Source organism: Oncorhynchus gorbuscha, unplaced genomic scaffold (genome assembly GCF_021184085.1).
Source record: "Oncorhynchus gorbuscha isolate QuinsamMale2020 ecotype Even-year unplaced genomic scaffold, OgorEven_v1.0 Un_scaffold_487, whole genome shotgun sequence".
Taxonomy (NCBI): Eukaryota; Metazoa; Chordata; class Actinopteri; order Salmoniformes; family Salmonidae; genus Oncorhynchus; species Oncorhynchus gorbuscha.
In genome coordinates, this window is record NW_025745317.1 from 338,272 (window position 1) to 361,916 (window position 23,645).

General features: G+C 46.2%; 1 protein-coding gene across 4 annotated transcripts in view; it reads left to right on the forward strand.

Moving 5' to 3' along the window:
• The window catches only part of LOC124018365, a 33,176-nt gene extending 10,625 nt beyond the window's left edge, over window positions 1–22,551 (forward strand). For all 4 annotated transcript variants that reach the window (XM_046333639.1, XM_046333640.1, XM_046333638.1 and 1 more), the window contains exons 5-8: window positions 3,690–3,918; window positions 4,222–4,319; window positions 4,758–4,880; window positions 22,245–22,551. In XM_046333639.1, the coding sequence (XP_046189595.1) occupies window positions 3,690–3,918; window positions 4,222–4,319; window positions 4,758–4,880; window positions 22,245–22,412 (618 nt within the window). In that variant the 3' untranslated portion in view covers window positions 22,413–22,551. The remainder of the gene's footprint in view (window positions 1–3,689; window positions 3,919–4,221; window positions 4,320–4,757; window positions 4,881–22,244) is intronic.
• The last annotated feature ends 1,094 nt before the right edge of the window (window positions 22,552–23,645 follow it).

A 23,645-nucleotide genomic window follows, 5' to 3' on the forward strand; every position in this document is an offset into this window, starting at 1 on the left:
CCTAGGAACAGTGGGTTAACTGCCTGTTCAGGGGCAGAACGACAGATTTGTACCTTGTCAGCTCGGGGGTTTGAACTTGCAACCTACTAGTCCAACGCGCTAACCGCTAGGCTACCCTGCCGCCCCATTTAAAGTGCACGCCCAATTTTTCAGTTTTTGATATGTTAAAAAAGTTTGAAATATCCAATAAATGTCGTTCAACTTCATGATTGTGTCCCACTTGTTGTTGATTCTTCACAAAAAAATACAGTTTTATATCTTTGTTTGAAGCCTGAAATGTAGCAAAAGGTCGCAAAGTTCAAGGGGGCCGAATACTTTCGCAAGGCACTGTATATATATATATCCTCCATACCAAGACAACTAACCTGTGATCTCTATATATATATATATATATATCCTCCAGACCAAGACAACTAACCTGTGATCTCTATATATATATATATATATATATCCTCCAGACCAAGACAACTAACCTGTGATCTCTATATATATATATATATCCTCCAGACCAAGACAACTAACCTGTGATCTCTATATATATATATATATATCCTCCAGACCAAGACAACTAACCTGTGATCTCTATATATATATATATATATCCTCCAGACCAAGACAACTAACCTGTGATCTCTATATATATATATATATATATATCCTCCAGACCAAGACAACTAACCTGTGATCTCTATATATATATATATATATATCCTCCAGACCAAGACAACTAACCTGTGATCTCTATATATATATATATATATCCTCCAGACCAAGACAACTAACCTGTGATCTCTATATATATATATATATCCTCCAGACCAAGACAACTAACCTGTGATCTCTATATATATATATATATCCTCTAGACCAAGACAACTAACCTGTGATCTCTATATATATATATCCTCCAGACCAAGACAACTAACCTGTGATCTCTATATATATATATATCCTCCAGACCAAGACAACTAACCTGTGATCTCTATATATATATATATATATCCTCCAGACCAAGACAACTAACCTGTGATCTCTATATATATATATATCCTCCAGACCAAGACAACTAACCTGTGATCTCTATATATATATATCCTCCAGACCAAGACAACTAACCTGTGATCTCTATATATATATATCCTCCAGACCAAGACAACTAACCTGTGATCTCTATATATATATATATCCTCCAGACCAAGACAACTAACCTGTGATCTCTATATATATATCCTCCAGACCAAGACAACTAACCTGTGATCTCTATATATATCCTCCAGACCAAGACAACTAACCTGTGATCTCTATATATATATCCTCCAGACCAAGACAACTAACCTGTGATCTCTATATATATCCTCCAGACCAAGACAACTAACCTGTGATCTCTATATATATATCCTCCAGACCAAGACAACTAACCTGTGATCTATATATATATATATATCCTCCAGACCAAGACAACTAACCTGTGATCTCTATATATATCCTCCAGACCAAGACAACTAACCTGTGATCTCTATATATATATCCTCCAGACCAAGACAACTAACCTGTGATCTCTATATATATATCCTCCAGACCAAGACAACTAACCTGTGATCTATATATATATATATATCCTCCAGACCAAGACAACTAACCTGTGATCTCTATATATATATATCCTCCAGACCAAGACAACTAACCTGTGATCTCTATATATCCTCTAGACCAAGACAACTAATGATCGCTATATATATCCTATATCCTCTAGACCAAGACAACTAACCTGTGAGAGACCAAGACAACTAACCTGTGATCTCTATATATATATATCCTCCAGACCAAGACAACTAACCTGTGATCTCTATATATATATATATATATATATATATATATATATATATATATATATATATATATCCTCCAGACCAAGACAAATAACCTGTGATCTCTATATATATATATCCTCCAGACCAAGACAACTAACCTGTGATCTCTATATATATATATCCTCCAGACCAAGACAACTAACCTGTGATCGCTATATATATCCTCTAGACCAAGACAACTAACCTGTGATCGCTATATATATCCTCTAGACCAAGACAACTAACCTGTGATCTCTATATATATATATCCTCCAGACCAAGACAACTAACCTGTGATCTCTATATATATATATATATATATATATATATATATATATATATATATATATATATATATATATATCCTCCAGACCAAGACAAATAACCTGTGATCTCTATATATATATATCCTCCAGACCAAGACAACTAACCTGTGATCTCTATATATATATATCCTCCAGACCAAGACAACTAACCTGTGATCGCTATATATATCCTCTAGACCAAGACAACTAACCTGTGATCGCTATATATATCCTCTAGACCAAGACAACTAACCTGTGATCTCTATATATATATATCCTCCAGACCAAGACAACTAACCTGTGATCTCTATATATATATATATATATATATATATATATATATATATATATATATATATATATATATATATATATCCTCCAGACCAAGACAAATAACCTGTGATCTCTATATATATATATCCTCTAGACCAAGACAACTAACCTGTGATCTCTCTATATATATATATCCTTCAGACCAAGACAACTAACCTGTGATCTCTATATATATATATATATATCCTCTAGACCAAGACAACTAACCTGTGATCTCTATATATATATATCCTCTAGACCAAGACAACTAACCTGTGATCTCTATATATATATATATATATCCTCCAGACCAAGACAACTAACCTGTGATCTCTATATATATATATATATCCTCCAGACCAAGACAACTAACCTGTGATCTCTCTATATATATATATCCTCCAGACCAAGACAACTAACCTGTGATCTCTATATATATATCCTCCAGACCAAGACAACTAACCTGTGATCTCTATATATATATATATCCTCCAGACCAAGACAACTAACCTGTGATCTCTATATATATATATCCTCCAGACCAAGACAACTAACCTGTGATCTCTATATATATATATCCTCCAGACCAAGACAACTAACCTGTGATCTCTATATATATATATATATATATATATATATATATATATATATATATATATATCCTCCAGACCAAGACAACTAACCTGTGATCTCTATATATATCTATATATATATCATCCAGACCAAGACAACTAACCTGTGATCTCTATATATATATATCCTCTAGACCAAGACAACTAACCTGTGATATATATATATATATATCCTCCAGACCAAGACAACTAACCTGTGATCTCTATATATATATATCCTCCAGACCAAGACAACTAACCTGTGATCTCTCTATATATATCCTCCAGACCAAGACAACTAACCTGTGATCTCTATATATATATATATCCTCCAGACCAAGACAACTAACCTGTGATCTCTATATATATATATATATATATCCTCCAGACCAAGACAACTAACCTGTGATCTCTATATATATATATATCCTCCAGACCAAGACAACTAACCTGTGATCGCTATATATATCCTCTAGACCAAGACAACTAACCTGTGATCTCTCTATATATATCCTCCAGACCAAGACAACTAACCTGTGATCTCTATATATATATATCCTCCAGACCAAGACAACTAACCTGTGATCTCTATATATATATATATCCTCCAGACCAAGACAACTAACCTGTGGCAGTACCTGAGGAGGAGCGGCCTGTCGGTGCGTCAGGAGCTCTTCCTACCCAGGCTAGTCTTCCTCGCCCCAGACTGCCAGCTGGATGAAGAGTTGAGGAAGAGGAGGGAGCTGGTCTCCCACAGTCAAATAGATGAGTTCCTCCGCTCCTTCAGAGAGGGCTATGTAGCGTGGATATCAGACGCCCTGACTCCTGCCTGGCTGTCTGGTGAGTGGAGGAGGCGTTGTGGGTTTTTGGGTCACAAATACTTATTTTTTTCCTATTTTTTGTAAATAAAAATGGATGTGTTGGATAAGAAAATACTTTAAACTGTCATATTTCCCCAAAATATAGTGGAATAAGGGAGATTTTCAATATTTCTAAGCTAATCAATATTTACTACTGTTAGACTCGTCTGCCATTCATTGCTTGCTGTACTGCTGAAGGTAGACAGAGATGCACATTTGCATGCGTTTTAAGCGTTTTGTAAATCCTGTGTTTTTTTTTGTTGGTTTCCTCCATGTCCTGCAGGTCACCTGTCGTACCGTCAGATAGGGGAGCTGAAACAAGTGGTGAGGAAAATGGGGACCTGGGACCTGGTCAGACTACAGGGAGGAGAGCAGCTCAAGGTGGCTTTTACAACTTAATGGAAATTAATATCTGCCATTTTGCAGACTCTTTTATCCTACACCACAATGTGTGTGTGTGTGTGTGTGTGTGTGTGTGTGTGTGTGTGTGTGTGTGTGTGTGTGTGTGTGTGTGTGTGTGTGTGTGTGTGTGTGTGTGTGTGTGTGTGTGTGTGTGTGTGTGTGTGTGTGTGTGTGTGTGTTAAATATGGGTGGCCCCGGGAATCGAACCCACATTCCGCGAGGTACCTGCGCTGTGCTCTACCAACTGAGTCACTCAGGACTCCCATAGCCTTGTATTTCTACATTTTATTATTAATAATAAATAATAATAAAGTAGGCTTCTTTCTAGTGCTGTACTGAAACCAAAAGACACTTTTTGTTTTACTGTGAAGTGTGTCATTAATTTTAAATTCAAGTTTGTCTGTACTTGGTTTGAAGGGAGACTTCCGGAGCTGTCCTTACATCGCTCTGAACCGCCAGGAGACTGACACCATGGAGTTCTTTAAGATCAAAACCCTGTCTGCTAATTCGCTGTGGGCTCTGCTGGGACACGCCCCTCAGGTTAGTGCACCCCGCCCCGCTGCCGTTGTCGTGACAACCAGTATTGAGCTGTGATTGGTTGATGCTGTTGTGATTCTGCTCACTGACTGAAAGACTCAACACAAGGGCTTAGAAAGAAGAGTGGCTTGCCTCTACAACTCCTTGGCCAGACTAGGATCTGAAAACCGGGACAGAGAAGAGTGAAAAGCGTTAGGGATTGGGGTTTTAGGGTTCCCGAGTGACTCAGTGATCTAAGGCACCGCATCTCAGCGCTAGAGGCTTCACCACAGACCCTAGTTCGATCCCGGGTTGTATCACAACCGGCCATGATCGGGAATCCCATAGGGCGGCGCACAATTGGCTCAGCGTCGTCCGTGTATTTCCGGCTGCTCCAGTTGGCCTTTGTCCAAACCTGATTGCCACTCTGACCGAGTGCTCAGGAACCCTTACTGCTGTACTGCGATGGAACAGGAATTCAAATAGATTTAAAATATGGAATTCAATTAGGCTCTACACCCCCAGTTAGGCTCTACACCCCCAGTTAGGCTCTACACCCCCTTGTAAAGAGGATTAATGTATCCCAGTTAGGCTCTACACCCCCAGTTAGGCTCTACACCCCCAGTTAGGCTCTACACCCCCAGTTAGGCTCTACACCCCCAGTTAGGCTCTACACCCCCTTGTAAAGGAGATTACTGTATCCCAGTTAGGCTCTACACCCCCAGTTAGGCTCTACGCCCCCAGTTAGGCTCTACACCACCTTGTAAAGGAGATTACTGTATCCCAGTTAGGCTCTACACCCCCAGTTAGGCTCTACACCCCCTTGTGAAGTGGGTTAATGTATCCCAGTTAGGCTCTACACCCCCAGTTAGGCTCTACACCCCCTTGTGAAGTGGGTTAATGTATCCCAGTTAGGCTCTACACCCCCAGTTAGGCTCTACACCCCCAGTTAGGCTCTACACCCCCTTGTGAAGTGGGTTAATGTATCCCAGTTAGGCTCTACACCCCCGGTTAGGCTCTACACCCACAATGTGCTTAATATTAGGGAAGTTGAGAAATAAATATAGTATGTCTAGCTGATGGGATCCTCCTCTTTTTAATAGAGGCCATCACTCTGTTTTCTCACGCAACATGAGCTCATGGGCTCTCATGAAGTGTTTTGATTATGTTTTACACAACATTTGCATTGATGTCAGTGATTATAGGGACAATAGAGTGCTGAGTATCAGGCAGTTAGCCAGTTTGGTAGGTTACTAATGACCATCAGCAGCATCAGAGCTTGGAGAAGCCTAATTACCGTGACTAAATGGTCACGTGAAATTTGACTGCCTTCATGACTCGTGACCGCCGGTAATACGGTCACCGCAACAGTCCTAGTCAAGGGTACACATTGATCTGAGGTCCCACCATACTGGGTCCAGTGACACAACATTGATCCGAGGTCCCACCATACTGGGGAAGGCTTCCTTAAGGCTTCCATTACAGATGTAGCCTACACCCATCTCTAGAGCCACTGACACAGACACACACGCTGTACGAGGCCCTACCAGCCCTTCCACTCGATCCAGTCATCAGTCTCCAGCAGACCCTAGCCCAGGACCCTAAGCCCAGAGCCCCGGACCCTAGCCCAGAGCCCCGGACCCTAGCCCAGAGCCCAGGACCCGAGCCCAGAGCCCAGGACCCGAGCCCAGAGCCCAGGACCCGAGCCCAGAGCCCAGGACCCGAGCCCAGAGCCCAGGACCCGAGCCCAGAGCCCAGGACCCGAGCCCAGAGCCCAGGACCCGAGCCCAGGACCCGAGCCCAGAGCCCAGGACCCTACCCCAGGACCCTAGCCCTGCCCAGGGGACTCGCTGTGTTACAACATATTATATTATTAAATGGAGGCTGAATGGCCCTCCATCATAAGGCAAACCACCTTACACACACACACACACACACACACACACACACACACACACACCATCTATATCTCACAAAGAAACATGCCAGTCTTCTGATAGATATCCATGACTGTATGCCGGGAGGAAGGCCTCCTGCCCTGTGTTACGCCTGTCTTGCTTACTGGGCATTGTGAGGCATCCGGGACCTTTCTCTGCTCCACTCAGAGACTGGGTGACGAGGCACCTTGTTCCTGTCATAATATACAGCGCTCAGGGGTGGATCTGGTCCATGATGTTTCTCACAGCTGGTCTTGTTACAGAGACACTTAGGACATTTCCTCTCATGTAAGAAATTCAGTATTTCGAACATTTTCAGTGATTATTTATTTATATACAGCAAATCAAATCAAATGTATTTATAAAGCCCTTCGTACATCAGCTGATATCTCAAAGTGCTGTACAGAAACCCAGCCTAAAACCCAAAACAGCAAGCAATGCAGGTGTAGAAGCACGGTGGCTAGGAAAAACTCCCTAGAAAGGCCAAAACCTAGGAAGAAACCTAGAGAGGAACCAGACTATGAGGGGTGGCCAGTCCTCTTCTGTCTGTGCTGGGTAGAGAGGAACCAGGCTATAGAGAGGAACCAGGCTATGTGGGTGGCCAGTCCTCTTCTGGCTGTGCTGGGTAGAGAGGAACCAGGCTATGAGGGGTGGCCAGTCCTCTTCTGTCTGTGCTGGGTAGAGAGAACCAGGCTATGTGGGAAGTCCTCTTCTGTCCAGAACCAGACTATGAGGGGTGGCCAGTCCTCTTCTGGCTGTGCTGGGTAGAGAGGAACCAGGCTAGTCCTCTTCTGTCTGTGGGGTAGAGAGGAACCAGGCTATGAGGGGTGGCCAGTCCTCTTCTCTTCTAGAGAGGAACCAGGCTGTGCAGTCCTCTTCTGGCTGTGCAGGGTGGAGATTATAACAGAACATGGCCAAGATGTTCAAATGTTCATAAATGACCAGCATGGTCGAACAGCACCAGTCAAAAGTTTGGACACACCTACTCATTCAAGGGTTTTTCTTTATTTTTTACTATTTTCTACATTGTAGAATAATAGTGAAGACTCCATTTTTTTCAGGCACATGATTGAATCTCTTCAAATATAATATTAACAAGGTGGAGTGTTGGGCTACATATGATAATATATTATATAAATGACTAGATTTTCCATTTGGGAACCTCCATGCTACCAATTTTAATTATACAGTCAGTATTATACAGTCAGTATCTTCATTTGTCAACAGGTTTGGACCCAAAACTCAGACACGGTTGTCGGACCCTCTAAGGCTGGCAGGTCTTTGATTTGTTACCAGTACTGTAACTACATAGCCATGGGCTCCGATACGACGTCACCTGCCACCTAATTACGCTGCTGTTTGGGTAGAAGGAATAGACGGCACCAGGTTTGTTTATTAGATCAGACCGTAGCAAAACATTTTAAAGACTCCTACGTACAAAGGAAAACTAAAATACCAAGGAGGATAATGCCTCGGTTTTCTTTACTTGACAACATTACCACAGTCGGTAAGGGACTCTGTGTATTTTCTATGGGTTCTGGTGAGGACATTGGAGAAGGCAAGGAACCATCAGACTCCAGTATGATTGAGTGCAGCGGGCTGTAATGGACTAAATGATGGTTTATATTCATAGCCCTCTGTTCTCGGGTCGTGTGTGTCCTCTCACTCAGTTGTACTGGTCGGGGCTAGTGTAACAGTATAACTTTAGACCGTCCCCTCGCCCCATACCCGGGCGCGAACCAGGGGCCCTCTGCACACATCAACAACAGTCACCCACGAAGCATCGTTACCCATCGCTCCACAGAAGCCGCTGCCCTTGTAGAGCAAAGGGGAACAACCACTTCAAGGTCTCAGGGCAAGTGACGTCACCGATTTTGAAACCCTATTTAGCGCGCACCGCGAACTAAGCTAGCCGTTTCACATCCGTTACAAGAGTTTTTGAAGGCAGTGCTTCTTGTCTTCACCTCTAGTTAAAAGTGTGATGGTGCATCTCTGCTTCCAGCTCCTAAGCAACTTTGCAGTTTTTTTGTGTTTTATTTCTACAAGCATTTCGCTACACCTGCAATAGCAAAAAAAGATGTATGTAACCAATAGCATTTGATTATGGCACATCTAGGTCTGCAATTAGTCATTTAGCAGACTCTCCAATTCAGAGCCACACAGTAGTTAGCTAGGTGGGACGACCACGCGTCACTGTAGTTAGCTAGGTGGGACGACCGCGCGTCACTGTAGTTAGCTAGGTGGGACGACCGCGCGTCACTGTAGTTAGCTAGGTAGCTAGTTAGCTAGGTGGGACGACCGCGCGTCACTGTAGTTAGCTAGGTGGGACGACCGCGCGTCACTGTAGTTAGCTAGGTGGGACGACCGCGCGTCACTGTAGTTAGCTAGGTGGGACGACCGCGCGTCACTGTAGTTAGCTAGGTGGGACGACCGCGCGTCACTGTAGTTAGCTAGGTGGGACGACCGCGCGTCACTGTAGTTAGCTAGGTGGGACGACCGCGCGTCACTGTAGTTAGCTAGGTGGGACGACCGCGCGTCACTGTAGTTAGCTAGGTGGGACGACCGCGCGTCACTGTAGTTAGCTAGGTGGGACGACCGCGCGTCACTGTAGTTAGCTAGGTGGGACGACCGCGCGTCACTGTAGTTAGCTAGGTGGGACGACCGCGCGTCCTGACCTTGCTCTAGAGTATTTGTTCTTCGTAGAAGACATTGCCTGCCTACTCCTCCTTGTCCTTCTATTGGCCAGGTCCTACTGTGTTCTCCCATCATGAGCATCCCAAGGGGAGACTTTGGCTCAGGGAGCTCCAGACAGAGATTCGGTAGGATCAGTGACGTAGCGGTAGGTTCGGTGGTCAGGGTCTCTGGCGGTAGGTTCGGTGGTTAGGGTCGGTGGTCAGGGTCGGTGGCGGTAGGTTCGGTGGTCAGGGTCGGTGGCGGTAGGTTCGGTGGTCAGGGTCGGTGGCGGTAGGTTCGGTGGTCAGGGTCGGTGGCGGTAGGTTCGGTGGTCAGGGTCGGTGGCGGTAGGTTTGTCATCTCACTGGGGTCGTTACCTCAGGTCCTGGAGATTACAGCTGTCCTGTGGCCGTTACCTCAGGTCCTGGAGATTACAGCTGTCCTGTGGCCGTTACCTCACTGGGGCCGTTATCTCACTGGGGCCGTTATCTCAGGTCCTGGAGATTACAGCTGTCCTGTGGCCGTTACCTCACTGGGGCCGTTACCTCACTGGGGCGGTTACCTCACTGGGGCCGTTACCTCACTGGGGCCGTTACCTCACTGGGGCCGTTACCTCACTGGGGCCGTTATCTCACTGGGGCCGTTATCTCAGGTCCTGGAGATTACAGCTGTCCTGTGGCCGTTACCTCAGGTCCTGGAGATTACAGCTGTCCTGTGGCCGTTACCTCACTGGGGCCGTTACCTCAGGTTGTCTTCTGTATTAAGTTTGATAGCAGCCCAATTTGTTTTGCACTTTCCTCATTTGGAAAAGTTTTCTGAAGAATGTGTTTGGTCCAGTAATAAAACACAAAGCATTTTTTATTTTTTTCAACAGATGAAAACTGTGGTGAAAATTACCATCGGTTTCAGATTTATTTTCTTCCCATAATTGGAAAAAAGCTCTTCAAAGAAGAGCCAGTGATTTTTGAAATAATTATCTCCAGTGTGTATAGAAACCCCTCGCAGAGTGTGTAGGAGTCCTCTGAGCTTGTGCAATTACACAAAGACAAGTGCTGCAGAGTCCCAGGTGTCTGTTCTTCGCTATAGCAGTGTAGCACAGCGGCACAGTACCCACTCACAGAGCACCAGACCGGCGATGAACGCTACCCTTTTTTTATGTAACGGTGGCTAATTAAACTCTGTCGTTCTATTATCTCTGTCGTTCTATTATCTCTGCTGAGCGCCGAGCCACGGTGAAGAGTAAGGTCGGAGAGATCCCGTGTCCGTCTCTATTGAAGATAACTCAATAGGCCCGGTGGATGTTATTCATCTGTCTACTGTGTATTCAGTCCATCCAGGCCCCCTTCTCCTCCTTGTAGGACGATGCCATCATTCTCAAGCCCTCTTTTTGTTCATTGGGTGAAACATTAACATGTAGAAATCCATGTTTTAGATCTAACACAATAATATATTATTATTATATTATTATATTATTATTATTATATTATTGTTAGAAGAGGAGGACGTCTGCAGTTGTAGTCAGAATTTACTATTAATATATTTGAATACGTTTTTTTTTTTTAATGCTGTCAATTCTGTTTTTTTAACCTTTTTATTTAACTAGGCAAGTCTGTTAAGAACAAATTCTTATTTACAATGACGGCCTATCGGGGAACGGTGGGTTAACTGCCTTGTTCAGGTGCAGAAACCACTAGGCTACCTCCTACCCACTGTCCAGGGGCCCCAGGTCTATCATATCCTACCCACTGTCCAGGGGCCCCAGGTCTATCATATCCTACCCACTGTCCAGGGGCCACAGGTCTGTATCATATCCTACCCACTGTCCAGGGGCCACAGGTCTGTATCATATCCTACCCACTGTCCAGGGGCCCCAGGTCTGTATTATATCCTACCCACTGTCCAGGGGCCCCAGGTCTATCATATCCTACCCACTGTCCAGGGGCCACAGGTCTATCATATCCTACCCACTGTCCAGGGGCCACAGGTCTATCACATCCTAACCACTGTCCAGGGGCCACAGGTCTGTATCATATCCTAACCACTGTCCAGGGGCCACAGGTCTGTATTATATCCTACCCACTGTCCAGGGGCCACAGGTCTGTGTCATATAACCACTAGGTATCACATCCTACCCACTGTCCAGGGGCCACAGGTCTATCACATCCTAACCACTGTCCAGGGGCCACAGGTCTGTATCATATCCTAACCACTGTCCAGGGGCCACAGGTCTGTATTATATCCTACCCACTGTCCAGGGGCCACAGGTCTGTGTCATATAACCACTAGGTATCACATCCTACCAACTGTCCAGGGGCCACAGGTCTGTGTCATATAACCACTAGGTATCACATCCTACCCACTGTCCAGGGGCCACAGGTCTATCACATCCTACCCACTGTCCAGGGGCCACAGGTCTGTATTATATCCTACCCACTGTCCAGGGGCCACAGGTCTGTGTCATATAACCACTAGGTATCACATCCTACCAACTGTCCAGGGGCCACAGGTCTGTGTCATATAACCACTAGGTATCACATCCTACCCACTGTCCAGGGGCCACAGGTCTATCACATCCTACCCACTGTCCAGGGGCCACAGGTCTGTGTCATATAACCACTAGGTATCACATCCTACCCACTGTCCAGGGGCCACAGGTCTATCACATCCTACCCACTGTCCAGGGGCCACAGGTCTGTATCATATCCTACCCACTGTCTAGGGGCCCCAGGTCTATCACATCCTACCCACTGTCCAGTGGCCACAGGTCTGTATCATATAACCACTAGGTATCACATCCTACCCACTGTCTAGGGGCCACAGGTCTGTATCACATCCTACCCACTATCCAGGGGCCACAGTCACTAAAGCACTCGGTGTATTGTAACGTTCTGTTATTGCTCTGAGTTGATGATGTCATCCCCGCAGTTGATTTCTCCATTGTCTGTCTATGCGATCTAGTAGTGCTAGGTTACGACTGGCTCCCAAAATGCCACCCTAATACCTAATGGGTCCTGGTCAGAAGTAGTGCACTGAATAGGGTGCGGTGTGGGACACACGGCCTAGATTCTAATTCAGAACCCTGTTCCCATCTGTTATGTTGAATCCCCACATAAACCAGTTAACAGACACTTTGGCCCATTTCTTTTTTGTGTGTGTCTGTTGTCTCGATAAGCAGCCGTTAATAATGCTCAGCATCAATATGCTCTTTTTAAACCCCATTTTGCTTTAGTTAATGGAGTCACGGAGAGGCGGTCAGTGAATGCTCTGGGGGTTAATGACATTAAGACATGTTTGTAAAGGGCTAAATTAAATCACTCGTAGATTGTAGCTCCGTCAAGTCATGCCAGACAACCAGACAACCCCATTGAAGAAAGAGAACGGGGGATAGCGAGAGAGGGGGGGAGATTCCTACTCTAACCTCCTCGCAGCAAATGCACTTATGTTGTAGGGACATAAAGTAAGTGGGTCTGGGACGTGAATGGAGCTAAATGGTTATTGGTGCTAGCTGGGTCTCTACTGGCTTCCGGCTGGTCCTTGTTGTCCCTGTTGCTTCATCGGTTTACGCTGCTGCTGCTACCCTATACATATCCATCACTACAGTATCCCTGTCCCCTTCCCCCTATACATATCCATCACTACAGTATCCCTGTCCCCTTCCCCCTATACATATCCATCACTACAGTATCCCTGTCCCCTTCCCCCTATACATATCCATCACTACAGTATCCCTGTCTCCTTCCCCCTATACATATCCATCACTACAGTATCCCTGTCTCCTTCCCCCTATACATATCCATCACTACAGTATCCCTGTCCCCTTCCCCCTATACATATCCATCACTACAGTATCCCTGTCCCCTTCCCCCTATACATATCCATCACTACAGTATCCCTGTCCCCTTCCCCCTATACATATCTACCTCCATCACTCCAGTATCCCTGTCTCCTTCCCCCTATACATATCCATCACTACAGTATCCCTGTCCCCTTCCCCCTATACATATCTACCTCCATCACTACAGTATCCCTGTCCCCTTCCCCCTATACATATCTACCTCCATCACTACAGTATCCCTGTCCCCTTCCCCCTATACATATCCATCACTACAGTATCCCTGTCCCCTTCCCCCTATACATATCCATCACTCCAGTATCCCTGTCCCCTTCCCCCTATACATATCCATCACTACAGTATCCCTGTCCCTTCCCCCTATACATATCCATCACTACAGTATCCCTGTCCCCTTCCCCCTATACATATCCATCACTACAGTATCCCTGTCTCCTTCCCCCTATACATATCTAAGTCCATCACTACAGTATCCCTGTCCCCTTCCCCCTATACATATCCATCACTACAGTATCCCTGTCTCCTTCCCCCTATACATATCCATCACTACAGTATCCCTGTCTCCTTCCCCCTATACATATCTACCTCCATCACTACAGTATCCCTGTCCCCTTCCCCCTATACATATCTACCTCCATCACTACAGTATCCCTGTCTCCTTCCCCCTATACATATCCATCACTACAGTATCCCTGTCTCCTTCCCCTATACATATCCATCACTCCAGTATCCCTGTCCCCTTCCCCCTATACATATCCATCACTACAGTATCCCTGTCTCCTTCCCCCTATACATATCCATCACTACAGTATCCCTGTCTCCTTCCCCCTATACATATCCATCACTCCAGTATCCCTGTCCCCTTCCCCCTATACATATCCATCACTACAGTATCCCTGTCTCCTTCCCCTATACATATCCATCACTACAGTATCCCTGTCTCCTTCTCCCTATACATATCTACCTCCATCACTACAGTATCCCTGTCCCCTTCCCCCTATACATATCCATCACTACAGTATCCCTGTCCCCTTCCCCCTATACATATCTACCTCCATCACTCCAGTATCCCTGTCTCCTTCCCCCTATACATATCTACCTCCATCACTACAGTATCCCTGTCCCCTTCCCCCTATACATATCTACCTCCATCACTCCAGTATCCCTGTCCCCTTCCCCCTATACATATCCATCACTACAGTATCCCTGTCCCCTTCCCCCTATACATATCTACCTCCATCACTCCAGTATCCCTGTCCTCTTCCCCCTATACATATCTACCTCCATCACTACAGTATCCCTGTCCCCTTCCCCCTATACATATCTACCTCCATCACTACAGTATCCCTGTCCCCTTCCCCCTATACATATCCATCACTACAGTATCCCTGTCTCCTTCCCCCTATACATATCTACCTCCATCACTCCAGTATCCCTGTCCCCTTCCCCCTATACATATCTACCTCCATCACTACAGTATCCCTGTCCCCTTCCCCTATACATATCTACCTCCATCACTACAGTATCCCTGTCTCCTTCCCCCTATACATATCTACCTCCATCACTACAGTATCCCTGTCCCCTTCCCCCTATACATATCTACCTCCATCACTCCAGTATCCCTGTCTCCTTCCCCCTATACATATCCATCACTACAGTATCCCTGTCCCCTTCCCCTATACATATCCATCACTCCAGTATCCCTGTCCCCTTCCCCCTATACATATCCATCACTACAGTATCCCTGTCCCCTTCCCCCTATACATATCCATCACTACAGTATCCCTGTCCCCTTCCCCCTATACATATCTACCTCCATCACTCCAGTATCCCTGTCTCCTTCCCCCTATACATATCCATCACTACAGTATCCCTGTCCCCTTCCCCCTATACATATCCATCACTCCAGTATCCCTGTCCCCTTCCCCCTATACATATCCATCACTACAGTATCCCTGTCCCCTTCCCCCTATACATATCTACCTCCATCACTACAGTATCCCTGTCCCTTTCCCCCTATACATATCTACCTCCATCACTCCAGTATCCCTGTCTCCTTCCCCCTATACATATCCATCACTCCAGTATCCCTGTCCCCTTCCCCCTATACATATCTACCTCCATCACTACAGTATCCCTGTCCCCTTCCCCCTATACATATCTACCTCCATCACTCCAGTATCCCTGTCCCCTTCCCCTATACATATCTACCTCCATCACTACAGTATCCCTGTCCCCTTCCCCCTATACATATCCATCACTACAGTATCCCTGTCTCCTTCCCCCTATACATATCCATCACTACAGTATCCCTGTCCCCTTCCCCCTATACATATCTACCTCCATCACTCCAGTATCCCTGTATCCTTCCCCCTATACATATCCATCACTCCAGTATCCCTGTCCCCTTCCCCCTATACATATCTACCTCCATCACTACAGTATCCCTGTCCCCTTCCCCCTATACATATCTACCTCCATCACTCCAGTATCCCTGTCTCCTTCCCCCTATACATATCCATCACTCCAGTATCCCTGTCCCCTTCCCCCTATACATATCTACCTCCATCACTACAGTATCCCTGTCCCCTTCCCCCTATACATATCTACCTCCATCACTCCAGTATCCCTGTCCCCTTCCCCCTATACATATCTACCTCCATCACTACAGTATCCCTGTCCCCTTCCCCCTATACATATCCATCACTACAGTATCCCTGTCTCCTTCCCCTATACATATCCATCACTACAGTATCCCTGTCCCCTTCCCCCTATACATATCTACCTCCATCACTCCAGTATCCCTGTACCCTTCCCCCTATACATATCCATCACTCCAGTATCCCTGTCCCCTTCCCCCTATACATATCTACCTCCATCACTCCAGTATCCCTGTACCCTTCCCCCTATACATATCTACCTCCATCACTACAGTATCCCTGTCTCCTTCCCCCTATACATATCCATCACTACAGTATCCCGGTCTCCTTACCCCTATACATATCTACCTCCATCACTCCAGTATCCCTGTCTCCTTCCCCCTATACATATCCATCACTACAGTATCCCTGTCCCCTTCCCCCTATACATATCCATCACTCCAGTATCCCGGTCTCCTTCCCCCTATACATATCTACCTCCATCACTCCAGTATCCCTGTCTCCTTACCCCTATACATATCTACCTCCATCACTCCAGTATCCCTGTCACCTTCCCCCTATACATATCCATCACTACAGTATCCCTGTCCCCTTCCCCCTATACATATCTACCTCCATCACTACAGTATCCCTGTCTCCTTACCCCTATACATATCCATCACTACAGTATCCCTGTCCCCTTCCCCCTATACATATCTACCTCCATCACTCCAGTATCCCTGTCTCCTTCCCCCTATACATATCTACCTCCATCACTCCAGTATCCCTGTCACCTTCCCCTATACATATCCATCACTCCAGTATCCCTGTCCCCTTCCCCTATACATATCTACCTCCATCACTCCAGTATCCCTGTCTCCTTCCCCCTATACATATCTACCTCCATCACTCCAGTATCCCTGTCACCTTCCCCCTATACATATCTACCTCCATCACTCCAGTATCCCTGTCACCTTCCCCCTATACATATCCATCACTCCAGTATCCCTGTCCCCTTTCCCCTATACATATCTACCTCCATCACTCCAGTATCCCTGTCTCCTTCCCCCTATACATATCTACCTCCATCACTCCAGTATCCCTGTCACCTTCCCCCTATACATATCCATCACTCCAGTATCCCTGTCCCCTTTCCCCTATACATATCTACCTCCATCACTCCAGTATCCCTGTCCCCTTTCCCCTATACATATCTACCTCCATCACTCCAGTATCCCTGTCTCCTTCCCCTATACATATCTACCTCCATCACTCCAGTATCCCTGTCACCTTCCCCTATACATATCCATCACTCCAGTATCCCTGTCCCCTTTCCCCTATACATATCTACCTCCATCACTCCAGTATCCCTGTCTCCTTCCCCCTATACATATCTACCTCCATCACTCCAGTATCCCTGTCACCTTCCCCCTATACATATCCATCACTCCAGTATCCCTGTCCCCTTACCCCTATACATATCTACCTCCATCACTCCAGTATCCCTGTCACCTTCCCCCTATACATATCCATCACTCCAGTATCCCTGTCCCCTTCCCCCTATACATATCTACCTCCATCACTCCAGTATCCCTGTCTCCTTCCCCCTATACATATCTACCTCCATCACTCCAGTATCCCTGTCCCCTTCCCCCTATACATATCTACCTCCATCACTACAGTATCCCTGTCCCCTTCCCCCTATACATAACTACCTCCATCACTACAGTATCCCTGTCCCCTTCCCCCTATACATATCCATCACTACAGTATCCCTGTCCCCTTCCCCCTATACATATCCATCACTCCAGTATCCCTGTCCCCTTCCCCTATACATATCTACCTCCATCACTCCAGTATCCCTGTACCCTTCCCCCTATACATATCCATCACTACAGTATCCTGTCCCCTTTCCCCTATACATATCCATCACTCCAGTATCCCTGTCCCCTTCCCCCTATACATATCTACCTCCATCACTACAGTATCCCTGTCCCCTTCCCCCTATACATAACTACCTCCATCACTACAGTATCCCTGTCCCCTTCCCCCTATACATATCCATCACTCCAGTATCCCTGTCCCCTTCCCCCTATACATATCCATCACTCCAGTATCCCTGTCACCTTCCCCCTATACATATCCATCACTCCAGCATCCCTGTCTCCTTACCCCTATACATATCCATCACTACAGTATCCCTGTACATTGTTAATATGGTACTGACCCTGTATATAGTCTCCTTCCCCCTATACATATCTACCTCCATCACTCCAGTATCCCTGTCCCCTTCCCCCTATACATATCTACCTCCATCACTCCAGTATCCCTGTCCCCTTCCCCCTATACATATCTACCTCCATCACTACAGTATCCCTGTCTCCTTCCCCCTATACATATCTACCTCCATCACTACAGTATCCCTGTCTCCTTACCCCTATACATATCCATCACTACAGTATCCCTGTCCCCTTCCCCCTATACATATCTACCTCCATCACTCCAGTAACCCTGTCTCCTTCCCCCTATACATATCTACCTCAATCACTCCAGTAACCCTGTCTCCTTCCCCCTATACATATCTACCTCCATCGCTACAGTATCCCTGTACATTGTTAATATGGTACTGAACCTGTATATATATAGTAGTTGATAGAAACTGGGGTTCAGGCTGGAAGCCGGACGGTGCAGATAGAAACTGGGGTTCAGGCTGGGAGACGGACGGTGCAGATAGAAACTGGGGTTCAGGCTGGGAGACGGACGGTGCAGATAGAAACTGGGGTTCAGGCTGGGAGACGGACGGTGCAGATAGAAACTGGGGTTCAGGCTGGGAGACGGACGGTGCAGATAGAAACTGGGGTTCAGGCTGGGAGACGGACGGTGCAGATAGAAACTGGGGTTCAGGCTGGGAGACGGGACGGTGCAGATAGAAACTGGGGTTCAGGCTGGGAGACGGACGGTGCAGATAGAAACTGGGGTTCAGGCTGGGAGACGGACGGTGCAGATAGAAACTGGGGTTCAGGCTGGGAGACGGACGGTGCAGATAGAAACTGGGGTTCAGGCTGGGAGACGGACGGTGCAGATAGAACCTGGGGTTCAGGCTGGGAGACGGACGGTGCAGATAGAAACTGGGGTTCAGGCTGGGAGACGGACGGTGCAGATAGAAACTGGGGTTCAGGCTGGGAGACGGACGGTGCAGATAGAAACTGGGGTTCAGGCTGGGAGACGGACGGTGCAGATAGAAGCTGGGAGACGGACGGTGCAGATAGAAGCTGGGGTTCAGGCTGGGAGACGGACGGTGCAGATAGAAGCTGGGGTTCAGGCTGGGAGACGGACGGTGCAGATAGAAGCTGGGGTTCAGGCTGGGAGACGGACGGTGCAGATAGAAGCTGGGGTTCAGGCTGGGAGACGGACGGTGCAGATATGAAAACCACACCACAAATGGAAGTACAAAAAAACGAAATGTGTTCAATCAGTTAAACAACATATTAATTATACACGATATACTCAGCATGTTTTATGTGAGAGTTACGCTACATGGAGGAGATTACTGATTACCCTGATTACCCAGGCTACATGGAGGAGATTACTGATTACCCTGATTACCCAGGCTTCATGGAGGAGATTACTGATTACCCTGATTACCCAGGCTTCATGGAGGAGATTACTGATTACCCTGATTACCCAGGCTTCATGGAGGAGATTACTGAGTAGTTTGGGTCATCAGGCTTGACCCCCAGTCTTCATGGAGATTACTGAGTAGTTTGGGTCATCAGGCTTGACCCCCAGTCTTCATGGAGATTACTGAGTAGTTTGGGTCATCAGGCTGACCTCCAGCCTTCATGGAGATTACTGAGTAGTTTGGGTCATCAGGCTGAGCTCCAGTCTTCACGGAGGAGATTACTGAGTAGTTTGGGTCATCAGGCTGATCCCCAGCCTTCATGGAGATTACTGAGTAGTTTGGGTCATCAGGCTGATCCCCAGCCTTCATGGAGATTACTGAGTAGTTTGGTTCGTCAGGCTGACCTCCAGTCTTCACTGAGGAGATTACTGAGTAGTTTGGGTCATCAGGCTGACCTCCAGTCTTCACGGAGGAGATTACTGAGTAGTTTGGGTCATCAGGCTGACCCCCAGTCTTCATGGAGGAGATTACTGAGTAGTTTGGTTCATCAGGCTGATCCCCAGTCTTCATGGAGGAGATTACTGAGTAGTTTGGTTCATCAGGCTGATCCCCAGTCTTCATGGAGGAGATTACTGAGTAGTTTGGTTCATCAGGCTGATCCCCAGCCTTCATGGAGATTACTGAGTAGTTTGGTTCGTCAGGCTGACCTCCAGTCTTCACTGAGGATATTACTGAGTAGTTTGGGTCATCAGGCTGACCTCCAATCTTCATGGAGGAGATTACTGAGTAGTTTAGGTCATCAGGCTGATCCCCAGCCTTCATGGAGATTACTGAGTAGTTTGGGTCATCAGGCTTAATGGAGGAGATTACTGAGTAGTTTGGGTCATCAGGCTGACCTCCAGTTTTCATGGAGATTACTGAGTAGTTTGGGCCATCAGGCTGACCCCCAGTCTTCATGGAGGAGATTACTGATCCTTCCAGGATACCCGGGCCAGGTCGATTTAGAAAGGCCTGCTCGCAGAAGTGTTTTAGGGAGCGTTTGACAGTGATGAGGGGAGGTCGTTTGACTGTGGATCCGTAGCAAATACAGGCAATGAGGCAGTGATCGCTGAGATCCTGGTTGAAGACAGCGTATTTGGAGGGCCAGTTGGTCAGGATGACGTCTATGAGGGTGCCTTTGTTTACAGATTTAGGGTTGACCTGGTGGGTTCCTTGATGATTTGTGTGAGATTGAGGGCATCTAGCTTAGATTATAGGACTGCCGGGGTGTTAAGCATATCCCAGTTTAGGTCACCTACCAGAACAAACTCTGAAGCTAGATGGGGGGCGATCAATTCACAAATGGTGTCCAGGGCACAGCTGGGAGCTGAGGAGGGTCGGTAGCAGGCGGCAACAGTGAGAGACTTATTTCTGGAGAGTAATTTTTAAAATTAGTAGTTCGAACTGTTTGGGTATGGACCTGGAAAGTATGACATTACTTTGCAGGCAATCTCTGCAGTAGACTGCAACTCCTCCCCCTTTGGCAGTTCTATCTTGATGAAAAATGTTATAGTTGGGTATGGACATCTCAACATTTTTGGTGGCCTTCCTGAGCCAGGATTCAGACACGGCAAGGACATCAGGGTTAGCAGAGTGTGCTAAAGCAGTGAGTAAAACAAACTTAGGGAGGAGGCTTCTGATGTTGACATGCATGAAACCAAGGCTTTTTCGATCACAGAAGTCAACAAATGAGGGTGCCTGGGGACACGCAGGGCCTGGGTTTACCTCCACATCACCCGCAGAAACAGAGGAGGAGTAGTATGAGGGTGCGGCTAAAGGCTATCAAAACTGGTCGCCTAGAGCGTTGGGGACAAAGAATAAAAGGAGCAGATTTCTGGGCATGGTAGAATATATTCAGGGCATAATGCGCAGACATGGGTATGGTGGGGTGCGGGTACAGCGGAGGTAAGCCCAGGCACTGGGTGATGATGAGAGAGGTTGTATCTCTGGACATATCATATCTCTGGTTGTAATGGGTGAGGTCACTGCATGTGTGGGAGGTGGGACAAAGGAGGTATCAGGGGTATGAAGCCTGGTTGGAAACCTGTCTCTTTGGAAGCTGTTCTCTCCCTGGCAGCTCCACCTGATCTACTGGGGCCAGAGTGACCGGACTGCAGTACAACAGGGCTTTGATTCAATCTGATAGTGGGATAAAGGCCTTGGGTCATTTTCGGATTGAGCTGATATATGCAGCGTTTAGCGTGAATGATCTCCTCCACCAAGGCCTTTCTACGCCATAATGTCAATCTACCATCTGATTGAGTCCCGGACCAGTGATTTTGTTTCATCCTCCTTTTCTCTGCTTCCTGCCCCCCACAGACAGGAAGCGACAGCTTGTCAGTATAGCTAGAGGTCAGAGGTGTCTGTAGAGGTATAGACCCGAGGTCACAGTCTCCACTAACCCTTGAGAGAGAGGTTACAGACAGTCAGAGCCAGACTGACCACCATAACTTTAAAACAAACAATACTTTATTTATTTATTTATTTTTGAAAGATGTTTTTGTTTGTGAAATTTGATGGGAAGCTTTACATGTGGAGGACCACTGTTTTGTAAATTAAAAAAAATACAACAAGATTTCTCTCCTAAACGAACGGTGACTAACTCATCTCCTCTGTCCTCCCCTGTAGGTGACGGTGAAGATGTATAAACGCGGAGCTCCAGGCTGGCTGGGGAAGCCCCTGACGTCCACCAGCACCATCCCCCACAACACACAGGTCATCTTCCGGATCAACGGGGAGGAAACGGACGCCAGGATCCCCGCCAACACCATCCAAAGCATCACACTCAGCATATGACTCTTTTTACCCTTGGTTACGGCCCAAATGTCGCCCTATATAGTACACTACTTTTAATGTCACCCTATATAGTACACTACTTTTAGTGTCAACCTATATAGTACACTACTTTTAGTGTCAACCTATATAGTACACTACTTTTAATGTCACCCTATATAGTACACTACTTTTAGTGTCAACCTATATAGTACACTACTTTTAATGTCACCCTATATAGTACACTACTTTTAGTGTCAACCTATATAGTACACTACTTTTAGTGTCAACCTATATAGTACACTACTTTTAATGTCGCCCTATATAGTACACTACTTTTAGTGTCAACCTATATAGTACACTACTTTTAGTGTCACCCTATATAGTACACTACTTTTAGTGTCGCCCTATATAGTACACTACTTTTAGTGTTGCCCTATATAGTACACTACTTTTAGTGTCGCCCTATATAGTACACTACTTTTAGTGTCGCCCTATATAGTACACTACTTTTAGTGTCAACCTATATAGTACACGACTTTTAGTGTCACCCTATATAGTACACGACTTTTAGTGTCACCCTATATAGTACACGACTTTTAGTGTCACCCTATGTAGTACACTACTTTTAGTGTCGCCCTATGTAGTACACTACTTTTAGTGTCGCCCTATGTAGTACACTACTTTTAGTGTCGCCCTATGTAGTACACTACTTTTAGTGTCGCCCTATGTAGTACACTACTTTTAGTGTCGCCCTATGTAGTACACTACTTTTAGTGCGCTGGTATATGGACTAGGGTGCCATTTTGGGATCCATCACAGACAGTGGATCTGTATGAGAAACGAGCCTGTTCTCCACGGTCTGCAGGTTTTTAGGTGTGTGTGTGTGCAGTTTTGTAAACTACCAGGTTAGGTATCTGTTGAATCAGACTCTATATTTAAACTAATTTACCAAACTAGATTTTTTGGGCCCTTAAGACCAGAAGGACGAAAGGAGTGAAAGGGATTGTTGGTAACTGAAGGAGCCTGTAGTCTGGCTTCAGGGACCTCCTTCTATACTAGTTATCACACAACAATGACAATATATACCTGCTGTTTTTAATTATGTATATGAGTACCTTTTTGTCACATGGATCACTTAGTTGTGGTCCACAGCCTCCTGCAGGCCACCAAACATCCCTTACCCACAGCTACACAGCCTCCTGCAGGCCAGCAAACATCCCTCAACCACAGCCTCCTGCAGGCCAGCAAACATCC